Source organism: Lynx canadensis, chromosome F1 (assembly GCF_007474595.2).
Source record: "Lynx canadensis isolate LIC74 chromosome F1, mLynCan4.pri.v2, whole genome shotgun sequence".
NCBI classification, from domain to species: domain Eukaryota; kingdom Metazoa; phylum Chordata; class Mammalia; order Carnivora; family Felidae; genus Lynx; species Lynx canadensis.
The window spans coordinates 66,601,487-66,623,456 of record NC_044319.2 but is presented as its reverse complement, the minus strand read 5'-3'; the positions used below and the strand labels follow the sequence as shown (position 1 = coordinate 66,623,456).

General features: G+C 64.1%; 1 protein-coding gene and 1 long non-coding RNA gene across 2 annotated transcripts; both read left to right on the top strand.

Annotated features, from left to right (window-relative positions):
• The first annotated feature begins 3,978 nt into the window (after positions 1-3,978).
• Positions 3,979-11,574, top strand: LOC115505149. The gene is made up of 4 exons (XR_003965928.1): positions 3,979-4,051; positions 8,806-9,023; positions 10,568-10,699; positions 11,486-11,574. It is a non-coding gene; the product is annotated as an uncharacterized LOC115505149 (long non-coding RNA).
• An 84-nt stretch (positions 11,575-11,658) lies between these two features.
• PEAR1 (platelet endothelial aggregation receptor 1) lies at positions 11,659-21,375 on the top strand. Its single transcript, XM_030302586.1, is given in 33 exon segments — positions 11,659-11,746; positions 12,002-12,145; positions 12,344-12,426; positions 12,702-12,802; positions 13,412-13,435; positions 13,438-13,503; positions 13,740-13,865; positions 13,868-13,914; positions 13,916-13,992; positions 14,635-14,746; positions 14,922-15,058; positions 15,142-15,160; positions 15,162-15,188; positions 15,190-15,356; positions 15,630-15,643; positions 15,646-15,692; positions 15,694-15,804; positions 15,888-16,008; positions 16,727-16,746; positions 16,748-16,835; positions 16,838-16,890; positions 16,988-17,020; positions 17,022-17,091; positions 17,223-17,369; positions 17,577-17,702; positions 18,576-18,704; positions 18,804-18,932; positions 19,085-19,297; positions 19,518-19,606; positions 19,718-19,853; positions 20,032-20,100; positions 20,204-20,437; positions 20,902-21,375. Coding segments are annotated over 32 exon segments (3,066 nt in total). The 5' UTR covers positions 11,659-11,746; positions 12,002-12,046; the 3' UTR covers positions 21,054-21,375.
• Positions 21,376-21,970: the final 595 nt, after the last annotated feature.

The following is a 21,970-nucleotide window of genomic DNA, read 5'->3' as shown; positions in this document are numbered from 1 at the left end:
CTGGCCTCGGGGTCTTGTACTCGCTCTTCCTGGCCTGCTCCCTCCTTCAGGACTTCATCTGGAGGTCACCTTTCCAGTGAGGCCTTCCCTGGCCTCCTTTCCCAAATCGCCCCCCCCCAGCACTCCCCTTCCCCTCCCGCATTATTTCCCTCTATTGGCGTCTGACGGCACCTATCATGGCAAGTGTCCGGATTTCTCTGATTTCGTGTTCATCGTCTCCCCTCCAGCACCGCTACCGGGTGCGAGCTTCCCTCTCGACCTCCGTGTTTAGATCTTTCCCTATTCTGTTCACAGAATAGCCCCAGTGCCTGCACACACAGGTGCTCAACGGATCTTTATTGCACCAACGAACGAACGAGTAACTATTTCCTCAACTAGCATGTGAGGTTTTGAGATCAAGGAACTTTTATTTCTTACCCAAATAAGTGATCAAATACAAAGGTCTTCGGGGAGAACCTGGTTATCGGTAGGTTTTTTCCAACAAAAGTAGCTGCCGCCATCATCATAGTCATGGTCGCTTCCTCTGTATCCTGGGCACAAAACACGTGATTGCGGAACAAAAGAATGAATGAGCTGGGGCGCCTGGCTGGCTCCCTGGGGGGAGCATATGACCCTTGATCTCCAAGTTCGAGCCCCATGTTTGGTGGAGAGCCTCCCTTAAAAAAAAAAATCAGGGTCCCTGGGTGGCTCAGCTGGTTAAGCGTCTGACTCTTGATTTCGGCTCAGGTCATGATCTCATGGTGCGCGGAATCGAGCCCCCAGTCTGGCTCAGCGCTGACAGCATGGAGTCGGCTTGGGATTCTCTCTTTCCCTCTCTTTCTGCCTCTCCCCCCGCTGGCTCTTGGTCCCTAAATAAATAGATAAATAAATAAATAAATAAGCTTTTTAAAAAAGTCAGTGTTTGGGGTACCTGGGTTGGCTCAGTTGGTTAAGCATCCAATTCTTGATTTCTGCTCAAGTCATGATCTCGGGGTTTATGAGATCAAGCCGCTCATTGAGCCCCCTGTCAGGCTCTGCACTGACAACATGGAACCGGCTTGGGATTCTTTCTCCCCCTCTCTCTCTGCCCGTCCTCTGCTCACTCTCTCTCAAAATAAATAATCATTTTTTAAAAAGTTAAAACAAAAACGAATAAGGACCTTGGACCTCCTGTTCCCTCTTGGGGGCATCCTTCCAGCCACAGGGCTGGCCCAGGAGGCCGAGCTGGGGTTCAGGCGGCTGGAGGAGCCTTCCGCAGGGTGGCTTACCACCGCTGGGACGTTTAAGAGGCACTTACTTCCTGCCAGTCACTAAGGCAATTTCAGCCAATCCCCAGTCCTGAAAGCACTCAGTCTAGGCGAGGCAAGTTTAACTTCCTTATGTAGGAGTGGGGAGGGAGAGACAGAGGTTGGACAGGGTCCCAGAGAAAGGGCCAGCGTCGTGCTGAATCTGACCGTGGAGGGAGCCGAGCACGTGCACAGGTGAGGGAGGGGGAGCGCAGGTCCCCCCACTGGTCCCTAGAGGGCGCTGCATCGGAAGACTTTCGAGGCCCCTCTGGCCTCGGACATGCTGCAACTCGAAGGTCCTGGGCCTCCGGACCCTGGAGCCGTGCGCTGGTTTCTGCTGCCCCCTGCTGGAAACTTTTGGTCTTCCACCCGCGAACGCGTCCGGCCCTTCCGTTCCTCGGGCAGCACCTGCCCACCCCTCCCCACTGCAAACCTCCGGGAGCGTCACATTGAGCACTTGCTAGGCTCCCTCAGATGCGAGTCTCTCGGGTAGAAAATATTCTCAAGACATATTTTTGACAGAGGACTTGAAACCAGAATACATAAAGGATTCATCACTGTGAAACCCCACAATCCCACCCAAAGTGGCGGGGGTGGTGCAAGCTTGGCACGGGGCTCCTGGCTACAAGGATAGATGAGAACATGTTCGCACAAGACTTGTACACACGCGTTCAGAGCACCTTTACTCGCAGTAGCTCAAAACTGGAAAAGCAAACGAGCCAGTCCCATCAACTGGGATGTGAAGATAAAGATAATCGTGGTACGTCCACACAGTGCGATGCCACTTGGTGGGAAGGGGCAACGAACTATTGAAAAGCCTCCTGGTGAGTGGAGGAAGCCAGACATAAGCGCCTCAGTGTGGCGTGAGTCCGTGTACAAGACCTTCGAGAACAAACAATTGCACAGTAACAGAAATCAGACGGGAGATGGCATAGAGCTGGGGTCGGGGGTGGGGCATTGTCTGCAAGAGTCCACGGGAAGTTTTGGGGGAGACAAAATGTTTTAAAAAACTATTCTGATTGGGGCGCCTGGCCGGGTGGGGCATGCAGCTCTCCATCTCCGGGTGGTGAGTTCAAGCCCCACCTTGCGTGTAGAGATTACTTAAAAAAATTATTTTGAGGGGCGCCTGGGGGACTCAGTTGGTTAAGCATCCATTTCAGCCCAGGTCATGATCTCACGGTTCATGGGTTCGAGCCCCGCATCCAGCTCTGTGCTGACAGCTCAGAGCCTGGAGCCCGCTTGGGATTCTGGGTCTCCTTCTCTGCTCCTCCCCCCTCAAAAATAAACATTAAAACATTAAAAATAAATAAAAATTAAAAAATACTTTGATTGGAGTGGTGGTCACACAGGTTAACCACATTTGTCAAAATTCATCGGACCACGACCTCACACCAGTGAATAAGCCTGACACCAAAGGACAGACAGTGTGTGCGGGTCCACTTACATGACGGCCCGATGTGGTCACATCCACAGCCACGGAAAGTGGAAGAGCGGTAACCAGGGGCGGGGGGCGTTGGGGACAGAGTCTGAGTTTGGAGTGATGAGAACCTTATGGAGACGGATGGTGGCTGCACGATATGCATGAGCTTATGCCACCGAAATGTACGCTTTGAAATGGTTAAAATGGTAAGTTTTGTTATGTAGATTTCTCCATAATTAAAAAAAAATCTTAAAAAGCATCATCGAACTGTACGCGTTTGAGTGGGTCCATTTTTTTTTTATTGTACGTCAGCTATACCCCAATAGAGCTGATTTTTAAAACTCTCCGAGGAGGGGTGTTCCTGCCTCGCTCGCCCTGAGCTATCCGGGCTCCTTCTGTGGCGGGCGGTGGTTTAGCCCGGATGCCGCGCAGCCGGCGGGGCCCAGAGCGCGGTTCAAATCCTGCTGCCGCCACGACTGCAGCCTAAGGCGCGGGCAGCTGTCTCATCCTGTAAGTGAAACCGACCTCGAGCTAGGGATTCGATGGCGCAGTACACCCAAAGGGCTAGCGAGGAGGAAAGCAAACCGTAGTTGTCACAAAAATGGTCTGTGTGGGTTCAGAGACGCCCGCGGTCCGGGGCCCTAAGAAGGGTGGGGTGCGGGTGCGCGCTGCGGCCGCCAGGTGGCGCCCGCCACCGGGCGGGCTCCGCGCTGGGGCGGCGGCTGGGCCGGGGGTCGCCGCGGCGCGGGTGGCTCGGGCGGAAGCGGAGGAGGGGACAGTGGGCTGCGGCCGGGCTCGGGTCCCGCGGTCGCCGGGCCGCCCAGGGAAGCTGCCCGCCGCAGACGGGCTCTTTGGCCCCCTGCACAGCCCCACTTTGCAGACTGGAAGGCTGGGGCGCGGGAGGCGGAGCAAGCCGGGGCCCTGCGGCAGCTGGGGAGGGCGGGGGTCCCGGGACCGGGACCCCGCCTCCCCACCCTGCCCGCTCCAGGCCAAGCTGCCACCCCGACCCCGCTCCCTCCGGCTCCCTCCTCCCGCCTGCCCCTCTCCTGGACTTCCCAGCCCCCTCCCCCGGCTCGCCCCCCACCGCCAGCGCCCCCAGCCCCCCCCAGGCCCCCAGACCCCGCAGCGTTCCTCGTCCCCGTCACCCTCCCTCTCCTGGCGCCCTCGTCCTCCCTAGCCCTCTCCCCCCCACCTCCCCCCGCTGCCCCCTCAACACTTCCTGCCCCGCCGTTGCCCTTTGTCCCGCCCCCTTCCTGCCCCGCCCCGCCCCGCGTGCCGCACGCCCCGCCTCCCCTCCGTCCCTCCTTCCCCTTCTTTCCTCCCGGCTTCCCCACCCCATGCCTGCGACAGCCCGGGTCCGACGCAGGTGAGTGACTGCGCGCCCCCACCCGCTCCGCGACCTCCCCTACCCCGGGGAAGGACTGCGGGTGCCCCTGCGCGAGGGTGGGGGCGGCGGAGGGGGCGAGGGCACTGGGGTCGCCCTCCCCGGGGGACTGCACGTAAGTGACCTGCAGCGACGTGTGGGGCCGGGCGCTCTCCCCAACCCGTGGCCCCCTCGGGGCTGGACGGAGAATGGGGTGCCGGCTCCTCTTCTTGGCCGAGGGGAGCCCCCGGATCTGGGAGTCCAGGCTGCTGGGGTTCTAGTTCACTCTGCCCCTTCCCGGCTGTGGGCCCTCTGTGCCTCAGTTTCTCGTGTCTAAGCGGGGAACCATAAGACACGGCGCCTACCACGGTTGTTGGGAGGCTCAGAGGAACGAAAACATGTCTCCTGCTCCGCTGGCGCCTGGTCTGGGCCATTGTTGGTGCTGGCGCCTCCCCGGGGAGGTTGGGGGGTGAGGGGAGGGCCAGGTGTGCGGCTCACAGCTTTGCCGGTTTTGAGCACAGAAGGTTGGCCAAAGGTCTCCAGCGTCTAGATGGTCAGAAAGCCTGGGCTGGCAGATGATTGGGGTGGCAGGCTGGGGAGGGGGCGGGGGTGGTCGGGCCCAGACAGGGGGACCCCCAGCGAGGCCAGCCGGCGGCCCCACCCCGTCTCCTGCCTCCCACCCGATTCTCACTCTCCTGTCCTGACCTTTTATGAGTGGCCTCTCCCGGGCTGCTGCGCTGTGACCCTAGTCCCCAGGGATGGGAACAGCCTGTACTGGCCCCGAGGTTCCCAGGCTCAGCCAGACCTCCTCCCCAGGCGGGATTGGGCAAGGGGTCAGCTGTCACCCCTGGCCTCGGCGGGGGCTGGGCAGGGGAGCGGTGTGCACAGGGAGCTGTTTTCTGAACACCACGCCAGCCCAATGCGTGACGGAGTGCCTGCGCGTGTGCACGTGTGAACCAAGGGTGGGGGCCGCCGTCCTGTCTCCTGTCATCTGTCCCCTGCTGCTCCTCTCCCAGTCCCGAGGCCTCCTGAAGTCTCTGGCGCACTCACCAGTGCAGCGAGGGCTGGCCACCTGGGAGCTGGGTGGGCGGCCAGGCCGGCCTCTCTGTCCCCCGCTCTTCACCGGGGGGTGAAACCCAGCACTGGCATCGGTGCCTTCACTCCTGCCTGACCCCGCTCCCTATCAGACTTTCCCAGAAGAGGAAACTTGACTCTCCAGGCAGTCCACGAATCGAATGGGTCGGAAACCTGGATAGAGATAGAGGTCACTGGGCTGCTGTCTGCCTCCCTACTGCTGCCACCACAGCAGCTGCTGGGGAGGGGTGCTGGGGAGGGTGCTGGGGAGGGTGCTGGGGAGAAGTGCTGAAGTGCTGGGGAGGGTGCAGGGAGAAGCCAGCAGGAGGAAGGGGAGACAGGGAAGGAGAGACAAAGACAAAAACAGAGCTAGGAGGAGACAAAAATACGGAAACAGAGGCAAAGGCAGAGGCTTCTGCAAACGAGAGCCAGAGGGGAGAAAGGGCAGACTTAGGGAAACGGAGAACGCACCTAGAGAAGGAGCAGAAAGGGGGTGGAGACAGGAGAAGCAGGGTCAGAAGACCAAAGAGAATCATGGGGGAGGCGGCAAAGGGGCAGCACAGGCTTCAGGGTTTGACTGACCTGGTCCAGGCCCCGGCTCTGCCGTCGCTTGGCTGTGTGACCGGGGGCAAGTTACTTAACTTCTCTGGGATGTTTCTTTATCTGTAAAATGGGAAGCATAATAGTACCTACGTCTTGGGACTGCCGGAGAATGGAGAGAGGTCGTCTAGCCCAGAGCGCACATCTAATCTGGGCCGGTGATGGCTCTTACAGCCCCCACGCGTGCAGGTGGAGGTCTCCAGAGAGAAATGGCGTGTAGGGAGCTCTGGGACATGGGGCCTCCTGGGTCCCCTCTCCCACCTCTGCCCCACCCCCACATAAGGCATGGGGGGCGCCCAGTCCCTCTGTTTCAGAGGGGGTGTGCGGATGGACAGTGAGGGGCATTGTCCCGGGGTCCCGAGGCCCGTGGTACAGGGTTAGGGTCCAGCCGTGTGGGCACACCCCCTGCTCTCCAGGCGACTCAGTGCCCCGCACGACTGTGCACTCGTCCCTTAGGAACTCAGAGGCCGGCGGTCAGGAGGGCAGGTCCGGAGCCGCCTTCCCCTCTGTAAGGGTGGAGGCTCCTTCTGGACCCCAGTTTCCGGCATCCTGCCAGTCCTGGGTTTCGAGGGCCCTGGAAGGGGGGACCAGTTCTTCTGGCCAGTGAGCCGGTTGAAGCCGCAGCCTCTGAACACCTCTCCGTCAGCCCCCGAGCCCCACAGAGGCAGGTCAGGGCTTGCTGGAGTCAGAAGGGGGCTCGGGCTTTATCGGGCCATCCCCTCCGTCAGGTGCGGAAAAGCGCCCTGACCCCACGGAGCTCCATTGCAGCGGGGAAGACCGACCTTCATAAGAACAGAAGGAGTGGGGCATGGGGGCTGTGAGGGTACATCGGGGCAGCCTGACCACTAACAGCCCCGGAGGAATAAGACTGAGGGCGGCCCAGCCTGGTGGGCAGCCGGAGCGCAGCCCCGCAGCCCCAACACTGATCCCTGATGGGTCCGTCAGACCTGAAGGTTCCAGGGGCTGCGAACTCCTGGGATGGCCTGGCTTAGTCCCACATGCCCCGGAGGAGGGACACGGTGCTGAGCCCTTGGCTGGGGTCTGGGGAGTGCTGGTCCGCGTGGAGCTGGCCTCCGGGGAGAGCAGCCCAGGGCTCCTCTGGGCCATGGGGGGTCTGTGGTGGCTGGGCTGAGGGCCTGCAGGAGGGCCCGAGGGCGGGAGGAGTGTATGAAGCCTGCAGCCACTGAGGGGCATCCTGGGAGAGGCTGTGAGGATGGGCCCCTGGCGGGCCTGGCTCCTGGTGCCCTTTCGTGTGGTGTGGGGAGCCACAGAGGGCTCTGGAGAGGGGCAGTGGCCGGAGCAGGGCTGTGCTTTCTGAGGGTGTCTGGCGGTGGCAGTGAGCGGGTGGGCCGGTGCTTTGTTCTTTGAAGCAGATCCTAATTCTCTTGTTGCCTCTGATGCCCGAGACCCCCACGTCCGCCTGTGGCTGCAGAGCGTGGCCGCCGGCACCCACGGGTGGTGGCAGGGGCCCGGACCGCGCTGGCGCCGGCCTCCGGCAGGCACGCGATGCGTGCTTGGTGATTCAGAATCCCTGCAGTTTCCCTATTTCCTGATGAGTAAACAGGTCGGGCTGAGGACCCTCTAGCTTCTGTTTCCTGAGCCACAGAGAACGCCAGGCCGGCCCCTCACCCCTGCCCCCTTCCCGCCCAGCCTCTGGCTCACACACAGGCTTCCTGTCCCTCCATCCGGCACACATTCCTGGCTGCAAAAGGCCAGGCTGGGTGCGGGAGGGGCTGGGCGCTCGCGTGTGCAGGCGTGTGCACGTGCGCGGACGTGGAGAGAGCGGCCCAGGCTGCTGGGGCTGGGTCAGGGCGCGTCCCTGCGTGGAGACGGAGGGAGGAGTCTTCCGACTGGGGTCTAGCTGCCGAGTGGGGAGGACTAAGTGACCCTGTCTCCATGGCAAAGACAGATTTGGAAACGGCACAGAGGAACAGAGAGAGAGAGCGGGGAAGGAGACAGACAGACGGACAAGGGAGACACAGGGCAAGGCAGCCCCGGGCACAAGCTAAGACACTCGGCCTGGTGAGCCGAGTGCGGCCGGAGTTCCCCTCCCGCGCCACACCTGAGGATGGATTCCCTAGCGCAGTCAACACACCGCACGACTGTGCTGTACCCGACGGCCTCGATATAGGAAAGGAAGGAGAGAGACAGAAAGACACAGACCAAGAAACTGATGGAGGAAGAAAAAAAAAAAAGGCAGAAAGCAAAGAGTTTTTGATGAGGAACAAGACAGAAACAAAAAGAGGCCGAGAGCCTAGAACAGTGGGGGATTCTGTTTCTGCACCAGCGCAGGTCCTCTGAGCTGCTTCTGGTCTGAGGCTCTGTTCCGGGGCGGTCACGGGAACTAGCAGTCCCAGCCCTCACTGCACCCTGTGAGATGTGGGGGTTACTCTCCCATTTTACAGAGGGGGAAATGGAGGCTGGAGGCCCACGGGGCTCGAGCGATGTCCTCAAAAGTGACAACTTGTGAGCCCTAGAACCTTTGGATTCCAAGATGAGAGGGAGGACAGAGAGAGGGAGAGGAGAGGAGGGGCCACCGGGACCCAGCAAGGCGCTGGAGGTGGTGCTCAGACTGGGGGCTGGGGGAAGCAGAACCCAGGCGGTCCAACTCATCAGCCGCCTTTGGCTTCAAGACATACCTGGCGGGCAGCCCGTGGTTCTGAGGGATCAGGTTTTGTGGGGGGTCTGGCCCCTCCCCACCCCCACTTCCCTTCTCTGTGCCAGCAGCTAAGGCCCCATTCCCGGATCATCCTGGGGGTTCTTCAGAAAAAAAAAAAAACAAACGAAAAACAAGAAACAGCTTTTCTTGGAATTAATGCTCAAAAGGGCCAAGGGCGCCAAGGCAGTGGGGACGGGGATGGGCTCAGGAGACCCGGGACCCCGGCCGCCATCCTGGTGACCGTGAACGTAACTCCTGTATTAATCCTGGGGACAGCCCTACAAAGGGAAGTGCTATCATCCCCATTTTACAGACCAGGGAACTGAGAGCTGGCGTTCATCGCCCAGCTCAGAGGGCGTCCTTCGCTGCCCCACCTCCTGGAGAAGAGCCCTGAGGAAGCCCTTTTGCTCTCTGCCTCCTACAGAAACGGATCACCTCCTGCCCACCGGGAGCTCGGACCCAGAGTCATTTCCCTCCTGCTAAGGGGGCCGGGGCACCAGGAGGGCAGGGCTCCCCACCAGAGGGAACCCGGCTGCGGCTGGGGGCTGGGGGCCGGGGCCTGGCCGGGGGCCCAGCTGCCTTGCATCTCGAGGTGGAGGAGAGAAGACTGACTGCAAACGCATCCCGGTTCCCACGCCTCTGGTCTGTCCTTGTGGCAGCTCCCCGCTCCTCCTCCCCCCCCCCCCCCCCCCCTCCCGGCTCCCCCTCTGCATAACTGAGGCTGTTACACAGAGATGCAAAGCCCCTGGGATTCCCGGGTGGGCCGGATTGATGGGAAGCCGTGGTTGGGGTGGGGAGGCTGCCTCACTCTGGGTCTTTGCTCCTGCTGGCTGTGTGGCCCCGGGTGGGGGACTTACCCGCCCTGTGTCCTCACCTGTAGAGGGGGTACTGCACCCACCACCGTGGATTTCATACGCAGCTCCCTGCCTTTCTCCACGCAGTAGATGATGCCTTCTTGTGAGGGCAGGTGGGGGCCTACAGGGAGGGGATATGGGGCGCCCTCAGGGACGGCAGTGTGGGCCCCGGGGCAGGACAGGGCCGGACGGGAGTCAGAGCTGTCTGGTTCAAACGCCCGGAGGGGAGTGTGTGCAGGCACATGGGCCCCGATGCTGGTGGGCCCGGGGGTGTTAGGGAAGGACAGGCCAGGGCCTCAATTTCCCCAGCCCCTTGGGGACAAAGTCTCAGATGGAAACAAGCTGGGGGACCAGGCTGGGGCTCTGGGCTCCTGGTCAGGCCTGTGTTCCTTCCCTCCTCAGGGGCTGAGGTCCCTCAGGCCAACCGCTTCTCCTCCCCTGCCGGGATCCCCCACCCTCCCTCCCTGCGGACCACCCACTGGTGTGGACCCACCCGGGCTCCAGTCCCACTGCTGACCAGCTGGGGCCTCCCCTGCATTCCGGGAACGTAGGGCCCTCTGGGAAACCAATCTCCCCCACCCCTGCAGCCAGCTAATCTCTGCAGCCCTCCTCAGGGCCCCCCTGCCCACCTCCTGAAGCCCTCAGGTGAACCATTTCCTCTAGAAGTTGGTCTGGGAGGCAGTGACTGTCCACAGGGCTCTGACCTGTCTCCACGGGGTAGGTCCCACTGCAGCCTTGAGCTCTGGCGACAGATCCAGGAGAGGGGGTCCCTGTGGGTCTGGATGTGAGGCTCACCCAGGGGCCAGGGTTGACGACCTGAATCCAGTCAGACTGAGCCCCAGTGAGGACAGTGAGGGTCCACGGAGAGGTCAGCGTGGAGAAGACCTTGGGGTGGAGAGGGGGGATGTGTGAGGGCTCGGGGCCCTGCCAAGGGAGGGCCAGGCAGGGAGGGGTCAACTGGGTGCTGACGGGGATGGCCCTGGAGGTGGGCCCCACACCTGGGAAGGTGGCCGGTGCAGGGCAGGGTGGAGGGGATAGTTTGGGGGTGGCGGGAGAAGGGACGATGTGGGGGGTGCCCTGGGACAGACCGGTGACCCTGTCTGAAGGACACTTCCGACTGGCCAGGCTCTCTGAGGACAGGCTGTTTCCTCTGAAGCCCTTCAGAGGGGGACCACGGTGCTCAGCTCAGAGACAACCTAACAGAAAGAGGCTTCTGGCCCTGCCCCCTGCACCCCACCTTCTGAATTCAGGGTGTCGGGAAGAGGGAGCCCATGACCCTGCTCTCCTCCCCCACATCACACATTCTAGCCAGGCTCTATTTCCTGTTTTCAGGCTCCATATCCTGAGCGCTGGGATCCCCCAGGACGCTCCCTGGCGCCCCCCAGGCCCCTGGGCCCAGGGCCTAGCCGCCCTGCCCCTTGGCTCAGCTGAGCTTCTCAGGCTGCAGGAGGCCATAGAGGCCTGGTGAGTTACTGGAGGACCGAGGATGGTTGGGGGAGCACAGAGAAGGCTAGGGGTGGACACGCGCCCCAGGGGAGCGGTGACAGGGCCACCAGCCAGAGGACCAAAGGGAGGAAAGCCCGCGGGCCAGCAGGCGGTATGGGGGGGGGGGGCAAGAGACAGCAGGAGGCATTTTGGGGCCGAAGCAGAGGGCAACAGGGGGTTAAGTCAGGGAGCACCTCTCTGAGACCTGGAGGGCTGGACCCTGGGAGCGTGTGGGTGGGGGGCGTGGGGTGGGGCCAGGCAGCAGGCATTCCAGAGATACTCAGGGGGGCCAGGGGCCAGCAACCATGGCCTTTCTCCCTTCTCGGGAAAATTATAAGCAGATGTGGGCGCCTCGGGGAGGCAGAGAGCAAGGAGCCAGGACAAGTTGTAGGAACACGGAACCCAGAATCTGAAACCGGCTGCGGGGGCGGCCGCTCAGGAGCTCAGCCCCTCCTGAGCTCGGGAGCCAGAACAGACCCTGCTGAGGTCCTGACCTGCTTCCCACCCACCGGGCGAGGCCGGGTTGGAGGGGGCGGAGAGGAGCTGTTTCCAGATGGCCGATGGGGTGGCCAGAGGGAGGTGGGGGCTTCTTCTGTCCGAGGCCAGGTTGGGGACGTCCTCGGGCAGTAGTCCCCGGAGCTGGGTACGGAGGTGCCCTGGCCAGGGTTTAACAGGTGCCTCTGGCGGGTGCGGATGAGGCTGCCCCTGGTCTGTGGTGTTGGCCCATGTCCGCCATGGAAGTAATTCCCCGAGCCTGATTTCTAGCTCCTGATGTGTCGTCTGTGAGCGGGGAGCTGGGCAGAGACGCGCACAGTTGGCTCCCGCGAGCCCGGGCGAGCAGGTGCCGGCACGCCCGTGGTCAGGAGGGGCCTCCTTCAGGGCCACCGGTCCCGCCCCAGCCCCGCGCCTCCTGCGGCCGCTCTCCAACCTGCACACATGCGGGCCGGGAAGCCCCCCGCTTGAGGCGGGCCGACTACCCTTCCGGAACCTTGGCTGTTGGAAAGTCCTTCCTCCAGCTGAGCCCAGGTGGGCCTCCCCCCTGACTTCCCCGCTGGCCCCGGCCCTCACACCTTGGTACCAAGGTCAAAGTGCCCTGGGCTGGGGCTCAGAGATACCAGGCAGATCCCCGTCCCGGGAAGAGGCACTGGCTGGTGGTGTGTGAGTGAAGGGTGCTGGGAGGGCGGGGCGGGGGGGGGCACGGTCTGCAGGGAAGGAGGGGTGACGAGAAGAGAAGGCAGGGGGACAAGAGGCAGCCGCCTCTGCAGACACTTGGTCCTCCAGGCTGTGGCTCTGCGCCGGTCCCCCGCTCTGCCCCTGGCCTCTGCGATGCCACCAGCTCTGCGTGCCCTCCTTCTCCTGGGCCTGGGCCTGCGGCTGGCTGGAGCCCTCAACCCCAGTGACCCCAACACCTGCGCTTCTGGGAAGGTGAGGGGTGCCTGCTCCCCGGGTCTCCTCCTCCTCTCCTTCCCAGCCTCCCTGCCCCTCTGCAGCCCTCCCCTCCCTCCTGGTTCTGCTCTCTGCTCCTCCAGGCCCCCCTGACTCCGGCTCTGACCCCGTCCTGTCCTTAACCACCCCCCCCCCGCCCCTCCCCCCCCTGTCCTGCAGCTTCACCACCACCACCAGGAGTCTCACTCCCGCCCCTTCGCCTGCTCCCCTCGGAGCCCTGCGACCGGCCCTGGAGAGCCCCCACACCTCCCCCCGCCCACGTGAGTGCCCACCCCGCCCCGCACACCCTCATTCTCCTCCTCGGAGACTCGGAGGCAGAGGCACTCAAGGCGTGGCTTGGGGAGGCTGGCGTGGGGTGCGGCGCGGGGTCGGGTGGGGGGCCTGGGGGAACGCTCCTTCTGTGCTCCCCAGGCCCAGAGCGGCGAGCGGTGCCCCTGCTGCCCCGTGCCACATGGTGGGCGGGGGCGGGGGGGGCGGGGTGGGGGACAGCCCGGCCGCAGCAGGGGGCTGAGGGCCGCCTCGCGGTCTCCGCTAGGGTTGTCTACAGGACGGTGTACCGCCAGGTGGTGAAGACAGACCACCGGAAGCGACTCCAGTGCTGCCGGGGCTTCTATGAGAGCAGCGGGATCTGTGTCCGTGAGTCCTGGGGGGCCGTGGGGGGCCTCGTCCCCCCCGCCGCCCCGGGTGTGTCCCCGGGACGGCAGCTGCCACTTGCTGCCTGTGTCTCCAGCTGACCCCGTGTGTCTCCCGCCCCTTCTCTCTGAGCCCCGGGGCAGCCTCTCTCTGTCTCTCTCTGTCACTGTGGGTCTGGGTCCATTGCTATCTCTTCTCATCCTGTCTGTTGCCCGTCTGTCTCTGACTTGTCACTGCCCAGTCTCTCCTGCACCCCCAAACTCCTGCCCCCCCCCCTCAGTCCTGCCTAACCCCCACCCAGCCCACCCCCTCTGCACAGCATCCATGTCTGGTCCCTACCTGAGGAGCCCCTGTCCCTTTTCCCAACAAGGTGCTTGGAGAATGTCACAGAGAGGGGCTGGGGAGCCTTGAGTCCTGGCCCCCTGTCTTCTGCCTCTCAGAGGCAGAAAATGCTAGTGCTTCTGGGGAGAGTCAGCCTGCCCCCCCCCCGCCGCCGCCCCGGGGCAGAAAAAGGATGGGAGGGAGGAGTGTCACCCAGCAACGCCCCCCCAAGAGGAGGATGGGCGGGTGGGGGCAGGGGAAGCACAACCCCCTCCCTTCGTCTCTGCCCAGCGCTCTGTGACCAGGAGTGCGTCCATGCCGCTGTGTGGCACCCAATCAGTGCAGTGTGTGCAGAACTGGAGGGGTGACGGACTGTTCCAGTGGTGAGTAGCCGGTGACCGCAGGTCCCAGGACCCCGGGCGGCACCCTCCTTACCGCCCACGGGTGCTCACTCCCCGGACAGTCCCCCACAGGAGCCCCATAGCCGCCACGGCCCTTTCGGAGGGGGGGGTGCTACAGGGCACGGGTGTGGGGGGCTGGGGGACAGAGCCCAGGGCTGAGTCGGAGGCTAGGGAGGGGTGAGACCCTGGTGACTCCCTTCTACCCTCCCCGCCCCCAGGGTGTGCCCCAGGAGTGTGGGGGCCGCAGTGTGACAAGCCCTGTCACTGTGGCAACGGCAGCTCCTGTGACCCCAAGAGTGGAGCGTGCTCCTGCCCCCCCGGCCTGCAGCCCCCACGCTGCCTGGAGCCTGCTCCCCGGGCCACTATGGTCCCGCCTGCCAGTTCCACTGCCTGTTGCCACGGAGCACCCTGTGACCCCCAGACCGGAGCCTGCTTCTGCCCCCCAGAGAGGACTGGGGCCAGGTGCATAATGGGGCCGCAGCCACAGGGCGCCACGAGCATACACAGGGATCCGAGGGGACTCAGGCTCCCAAACGGGACGGGATGCAGAGGCCAAGGTCCTCGGGCCCAGCTCTGCCGCCTGCTAGCTGAGCGACCTTGAGCAGATTGACCCCTCATGGGCTTGTGCCTGTCTGTGAAGCGGGAACAGTGTCCTCCACCCGGGAGGCTTGCTGTGAAGACAGCCCGAGCCTGTGTGTGTGCGACCATGTGTGAGGTGGGCTGACACAGGGTCCCAGGCGGCCTGTCGGCCTGTCTCAAGGAGGTGGAGGCAGAGTGGGGGGATGTGCACCAGGCGGAGGTCAAGAAAGGCCGGCCTCACAGAGGAGCCGGGGAGGGGAGCCGTCAGGGCCGGAGCAGAGGTGCTGGGGGTGGGGGGAGTGCACAGGCTGTTTGTTCCCCTTCCCATCTGGCGGTGCTGGCTGTCCCCACCACTTCTCTCCTCCTGGAGCCTTTGCTTTCTGACTCCTGCAGTCCCCAGCAGGGACCAGAGCCGGGAGTTCAGGACTTGCCCCGGGAGAGGCGTGCAGGCGGCCAGCCCTGGGAGGCCCAGCCGGGGCGCGGGCTGCTTGTGTGCACACTGACCTCGAACCGCTTTACCCAGCAGCTGTGAGATACCTGTGTCCGGGGCACCGTCGGCTTCTTCTGCCCCAGCACCTATCCTTGCCACAACGGGGGCGTCTTCCAGGCCTCCCAGGGCTCCTGCAGCTGCCCGCATGGGTGGATGGTAGGCTGGGGCGGGGGTATGGGGTGGTTCTGGGCAGGACGGGGAGGAGGATGCCTGGGAAGGGGGTGGGCTCTGGGGACCCTGCGGAGGTTTGAAGTGGGGGGGGTATGAAGGGGCCCTGTGCCCAGGGGGAGTGGCGGGCACCCAGGACTCTGTCCACCTTCTGCCTCTCCAGGGCATCATCTGCTCCCTGCCCTGCCTCGAGGGCTTCCACGGACCCAACTGCTCCCAAGAGTGTCGCTGTCACAATGGTGGCCTCTGCGACCGCTTCACTGGGCAGTGTCGCTGCGCTCCGGGCTACACGGGGGATCGGTGAGTGGCTTCGGCGAGGGCGGGTGGGGGGGGGGGCTGGGCGGGGGTGGCGCCGCCGGGGCTCACCATCGGCCGGCGCCCAGGTGCCGTGATGAGTGCCCGCGTGGGCCGCTTCGGGCAGGACTGTGCGGGAGACGTGCGACTGCGCGCCCGGCGCCCGCTGCTTCCCGGCCAACGGCGCGTGTCTGTGCGAACACGGCTTCACCGGGGACCGCTGCACCGAGCGCCTCTGCCCCGACGGCCGCTACGGCCTCAGCTGCCAGGAGCCGTGCACCTGCGACCCGGAGCACAGCCTCAGGTGCGCCGCGGGGCCCGCGCTCACGGGTGCCGAGGCTGGAGCAGACCATGCCCCAGGGGCGGAGACAGATGTCGCAGAAGGCAGAGGGAGGGCCTCGGGGACGGGGGGCGGGGGCGCGCTCGGAACGCCCCCCGCTCCCAGTTCCGCGAAGCCCCGCGCGCGTCGCGCGCTGCACGGAGGGGCCGGGGGGGGGGTGGCAGTCGTGGGGGGGGGTGCCGGTGCGCGGACCCCGCAGCTCTGACGGCGCCTCCCCTCCCCCCCTCCCGCCAGCAGCTGCCACCCGATGAGCTGGAGTGCGCGTGCCTGCCGGGCTGGGCCGGCCTGCACTGCAACGAGAGACTGCCCGCAAGACACGCACGGGCCCGGCTGCCAGAGCATTGGCCTCTGCCTGCACGGCGGCGTGTGCCAGCCCGACAGCGGCCGGTTCCGCTGTGCGCCCGGCTACACGGTGAGGCGCGGCCCGGCGGGGGCCCCGGGGGCGCGGGGCGGCGGAGCCGGCCGCCCCGCTCACAGTCCGGCCCCCGCTTTCAGGGCCCGCACTGCGCCAGCCTCTGCCCGCCTGACACTTATGGAGTCAACTGCTCCGCACGCTGCTCCTGCCACAACGCCCTGGCCTGCTCGCCCATCGACGGCGCCTGCGTCTGCAAGGAGGGTGAGGGTCGTGGGGTGTCCGGGGAGGGGCGACGTGGGGGCGGGCCCACGGGAGAGAAGGCGGGCCCGGGGAAGGCGCGAGGCTGCAGGGTGAGGGCGGCGCCCTCTGGGTAGCAGCAGCTGGACGGTGGGAAAGTAGCCAGCCTACTTCCTTCCTGGAATATCCACTTTGCTTTTCTTCAACCACAAAAATCCTGCTTGCGCTTAAAGGCCAGGCCAGAAGGCCCCTCTCGGCGAGCATTCCTCACCCTCTGTCATCTAGAACCGCGCGATGGCAGGGCCAGAGGGACTTCTAAGACCTACCCGGTGGCCCGTTGGCCACCTCTAGGCTGGATTCTAACACGGATGTGTTTTATTTGGGCGGTTCTCTGTTATGTTTAACCAACCTCCGGTCTGCAGTCGCCTGCCCTCCCCGTAGTCTGCCGCGTGATCTGTGTAACTCATTTAGTTACCTGGTGGGGCCTGTAAGCACTTGGGTCACTGCCAGCTCCCCTCATTCTGCAAGGAGAGGCAGGCCCCAGAAGGGGGTGGCTCGCCGGCGGCGGCCGCTCTGCCTCTGTCCGGCTTCTACCAGTGTATATGCCGGTCCCCCGTGTGGGCCGGGAGGGCCCCCAGCCCACCCCCGGCTCGGAGCCCAGAGCCTGGCACGGCTGAGGCCTGGTGTGTGCTACCCCGGGACGGCTGGAGCCCTAGGCCTACCTGCAGGGCCCTTCTTCCAGGTTGGCAGCCTGGTAACTGCTTCTGTGCCCTGCTTACCTGGAACCTGGGGCTTCGGTTGCAACGCCAGCTGCCAGTGCGCCCACGAGGCAGCCTGCAGCCCCCAGACCGGGCCTGTACCTGCACCCCTGGGTGGCAGGGGGCCCACTGCCAGCTCCCGTGCCCGGTAAGCACTCAACAGCCTGTCTGCCCAGGGAATGGCGGGTCGCAGCCTCCTCCCCTGCCAGCTGACTGGCCTGCCCCCACCCCACCTCCTCTCCAAGAAGGGACAGTTCGGTGAAGGCTGTGCTAGTCGCCTGTGACTGTGACCATGCTGACGGCTGTGACCCTGTTCACGGACGCTGCCGGTGCCAGGCTGGCTGGACGGGTGAGCATTCTAGGTGTCCAGGCCCCAGGCCCACAGCGGAGTTGAGGATGCAGGCCTAAGTAAGTGTGTCCAGAAGAGCCCCTGTGGACACCGGGGCCCAGGCTGGGCTCACCTACCCTTCTCTCCCACAGGCACCCGCTGCCACCTGCCCTGCCCCGAAGGCTTCTGGGGGGCAAACTGCAGTAACACCTGCTCTTGCAAGAATGGGGGCACCTGCATCCCCGAGAACGGCAATTGCGTGTGTGCGCCTGGGTTCCGAGGCCCCTCCTGCCAGAGATGTGAGGCCCCCCCCTTCCTTCCCCCACCTGGGGCCTGTAAGCACTTGGGCGGTGCTTACAGCAATAGGGGGCGGTGCAACATCAGTTGCCGGAAGCCCCGCCCCCACTACCCCGCTCCAGTGGGAGGGAGGGAGGGAGGATAGCGGGTCAAGGGCTGGCTGAGGGATCTCCCCTGCCCCCCAGTCACGGCCAGTCTCTCTCCCGCAGCCTGCCAGCCTGGCCGCTACGGCAAACGCTGTGTGCCCTGCAAGTGTGGTAACCACTCCTCCTGCCATCCCTCGAATGGGACCTGTTACTGTCTGTCTGGCTGGACGGGCCCCGACTGCTCCCAGCGTACGTGCAGGCCTGTGTGGGGGAGTGCGTGTGTGTGCTGAGAGGCGGGCTGAGGGCCCGAGGCTCCTGTTCCCCTGCTGCGGGGCGTCAAAGCCTCTGCACCCGCTTGGATTCGGTAACTTATGTAAACAACGCAAACGGATCCATAGTGGGTGTCCCCTCCACGCCGGGTCCTGTTCCACGTGCTCAGGGAACACCCACCCTTCCGCACGGGACGCCTGGGAACGGCATTACTCGACCAGGCGAGGGGTGGGGGGAACCCCAAGCTTGGTTTTGGGCACGTGCTTTTATCCCCTCTGCACTTTTCAATTTATATTTATTTGTATGTGGCTTCCTCCCCCCATAAATATATAAAGAACATCACGGAAAAGGTTAGCCCCCCAAACCACAGACAGCAAGTGTTGGAAACGGGAGATGAGGAGCTGAGGCCACAAGAAAGGCGGGGTGCAGGCGTGGCGGTGGGCGAGGGGCATATCTAGGGGAAGAGTTTTCCATAGGATGCGGTCCCGGCTACCATTAGATTATCTGCTAGTGTCACACACACAGAAATTATGCCTCAAAGGGTTTACTTCTCTCTTATGATAAAGACGTAAAAAAGAAACCAGAGCTAAGCAATGCAGGGTAGTTTGAAAGCCTTTGGTTGTCTGGCCTTGGCCCCGCGAGTCTGAAATGGCTGCTAGATAGCCAAGCGCAGGTTCCAGTAGGCAGTTGGGCACGTGATAAGCATGTGTGACTCATCGGTGTGCGGCTGCGGTTCAAAAACTTGGTGTCCCCGGGAGACCAAGGCTGAGAAGATTTCAGGGAGCTGGGGCTGAGGGTTCATCCAGACGGGGGTGGCCCTGCCCCACCGGACAGCCACCTTGTCTCCTGCAGCGTGCCCTCTAGGACACTGGGGAGCCAACTGCGCCCAGCCCTGCCAGTGCCGCCAGGGGGGGGCCTGCCACCCCCAGGATGGGAGCTGTTTCTGCCCCCCAGGCTGGACTGGACACCTCTGCTTAGAAGGTACCCAGAGAAGGGAAACTCCCGCCCCGCCCCCAAGCCCAAGGCAGACACTGCACATCCGGGTCCCTCAACCCCACTGCCTCCTTGCCTGTCCCGCAGGCTGCTCTCCGGGGATGGTCGGTGCCAACTGCTCCCAGTCCTGCCAGTGTGGTCCCGGAGAGAGGTGCCACCCAGAGACGGGAGCCTGTGTGTGTCCCCCGGGGCACAGCGGCGCCCCCTGCAGGATTGGTGAGTTCTCCTGTTGGCCCCGATGGTCCCCAGGGCACCGGGACCCCGTCCCCTTATGGGCCCTGCCCCCCTCCCGGGGCCTGTCCTATGCGGGCACCCCAAGCTCACGGGCAGAGCCAAGACCGCGCTGAGCGGCCACCCCATCCCCCTAGGAAGCCAGGAGCCCTTCACCATGATGCCTGCCTCTCCGGTGGCCTATAACTCGCTGGGGGCAGTGATTGGCATCGCGGTGCTGGGGTCCCTGGTGGTGGCCCTGCTGGCACTGTTCGTCGGCTACCGCCATTGGCAAAAAGGCAAGGCACACCAACACCTGGCCGTGGCCTACAGCAGCGGGCGGCTGGATGGCTCTGAGTACGTCATGCCAGGTGAGCTGGCCCAGGGGCGGGGGACACGACGCGGGGCTGGCGCGTGGGCTCCGGGCGGATGGGGTGCGGGGCTCCCGTGTCCCTCCCTGGACCCGGAAGAGGCGAAGCGGGGAGCTGGAGGGGAGAAGAGAGGTCAGATCTGCCGGGACAGAACAACTGTCTCGGGCCCGGGCCTCTCGCTGACCGGCCAGGTCACGACGCGCCCCGTCTGTTCGCGCAGATGTCCCTCCCAGCTACAGCCACTACTACTCCAACCCCAGCTACCACACCCTGTCACAGTGCTCACCTAAACCCCCGCCCCCGAACAAGGTCAGTGCTGGGGGAGGGAAGGCACCGCGGTTGGGGGGGGGGCGCACACCTACTTCTCTGGAAAGCTCCATCCTTGTGTGTTCTCTCCCCCTTCCGCCCCTCCCCTACCAGCTTCCGGGCAGTCAGCTCTTCGGCAGCCTGCAGGTCCCTGAGCGGCCAGGGGGGGCTCACGGGCAGGATAACCACAGCACCCTGCCTGCGGACTGGAAGCACCGCCGGGAGCCCCCTGCAGGGCCTCTGGACAGGGGTAGGAGCCTGGAGGCCAAGGCGTCTGGAGAGGGGGGCTTGTGCAGCCCAGCACCCCGCTCCCTCGGAGCCTGTGTGTCCGCAGAAGGGTCTGGGCTCTGGTTCCGGGGCAGGTGGGAGCCTGGGGAGGAGCGCGGGGTCTGACTGCTCATTGCCTGCGCAATGCTCCCCCTGCGCAGGTAGCGGCCGCCTGAGCTACAGCCACAGCTACCGTAGCAGCGACGGCCCAGGCCCGTTCTCTGGTAAAGGTACGGGCGCAGGGGTGAGGCAGGAGGCCGAGCTGGGGTTTGGGCGCCAGTGCGCCCACAGAGCCTGACTCCTTCCCCCTCTCCTTGGGGCCCATCTCCGAAGAGGGGCTGGGGGCCAGCGTGGCTTCCCTGAGCAGCGAAAACCCCTACGCCACCATCCGGGACCTGCCCAGCCTCCTCGGGGGCCTCCGGGAGAGCAGCTATGTGGAGATGAAAGGCCCCCCCTCAGGGTCTCCCCCCAGGCAGCCCCCTCCACTCCGGGACAGCCAGAGGCGGCGACACCCCCAGCCACAGAGAGACAGTGGCACCTACGAACGGCCCAGCCCTCTGACCTATGGTGAGTCCCCCTTCTCCGCTGGGGCAGGGGCTACAGGGAAGCAGGACAAGGGAGGGAGAAAGAAGGGTCGGGGGGAGAGAGCACAGAGCGGGCTCGGTGCAGCACCAAGAGCGTGGACTTTGGGGTCAGACTGGGCTCGCACAGGCATCACGTCTGGGAAGTCACGTTGCCTCCGAGGGCCTGTGAGTGGTGGCCTGCCTCCCAGGGCTGAGGATTTGAAATGGTCCGACAGCACCTGACTTGTGGCGTTGGTACCCAGAAAAGAGGGGAACAAGGCTGGAGACAAAGTGTCCTCATAACCTATGAGGTGGGCAGGTCAAGGTGGCCTCCCCCCGACGGCAGCCGAGGAGATACACAAACGGGCACCGTCCGTCGTCTGTCTGTGGGCAGGAGGGGCTGGGGAGGGGCTGGGAGGGGTGAGGAGGGAGGAGCCACCTCCCGCCCTGTCCCTTCTCTGTCCCCAGATGGAGACTCTGTGGGCTCCCAGCCCCCACTGCCTCCGGGCCTGCCCCCTGGCCACTACGACTCCCCAAAGAACAGCCACATCCCTGGACACTATGACTTGCCCCCAGTACGGCATCCCCCGTCACCCCCAGTTCGGCGCCAGGACCGCTGAGGGGTCGGGGCGGTGCGCAGAGGCCAGTACCTGCCCTTCGCGGCCCAGGGCTGGGGGCAGAGCCCGCTGTACCCTGCCAGGAGCGGGGAGAGGACCGGCGGGCCGTGAGCGCGAGCACGCCTGACAGAGGAAGCGAATGTCCGGGACACCGGGGCCTGGATCCCGGGTTCCATCGTGGGAGACGCCGGTCAGCAGGAGGCCTGCCTTCCCTTTTGTACGTTTCGTAGCCTGCTGCTCCCCAGGGCCCCAAGGCCTTTGTACATAAACTGGTGGGTTGAATGTTGCTGGAAAACTCTGATTTCAGATTAATGTCAAAAATGTATATTGGGCTCCTTTTCTGCGCACTCCCGGGCTGTGTGTGTGTGTGTGTGTGTGTGTGTGTGCAGAGGGCCTCCAGGCACACACCCTGTCTGGGGCACACACTGTGCAGTCGAGAGGCAGCCCAAACTCAGCGAACTCCAGCAACAGCCTAACTGGCCTCCTTGCACACTGGCACCTGTTCAACCGGCTGCTCAGAATAGACAGTGGTTAGTTACCTGTGTGTGGACGTCTTCGTGGGTGCCCCATGGCTCTGGGACCAGACTCAGAACTGTCACAGGCCTTAGGGGCTCTGCTGGCCTGGCCTGTCTTCAGCCTCACCTTGAACTGTATTCGCTGTCACTCCGTTCTAGTCACCCTGGGCTCTAGATCCACCTACCAGCCACACTTCTTCCTACCCCCGGGGACTTTGCACATCCGGTGCTCTTGTCTTCCGCTCACCTGTTAGCTGCTACTTGTCCTCAGGGAAGCGCCTCTCTTGCTCCCCTCTGTTGTGTAGCACTGATTCCAGCTGTGTTCATCCACCGGATACCTGCAGAAGGTCCTCAGGGTACCAGTCCTCCCTGTAATGTGGTGTTTGTGGGATCATTTGATTAATC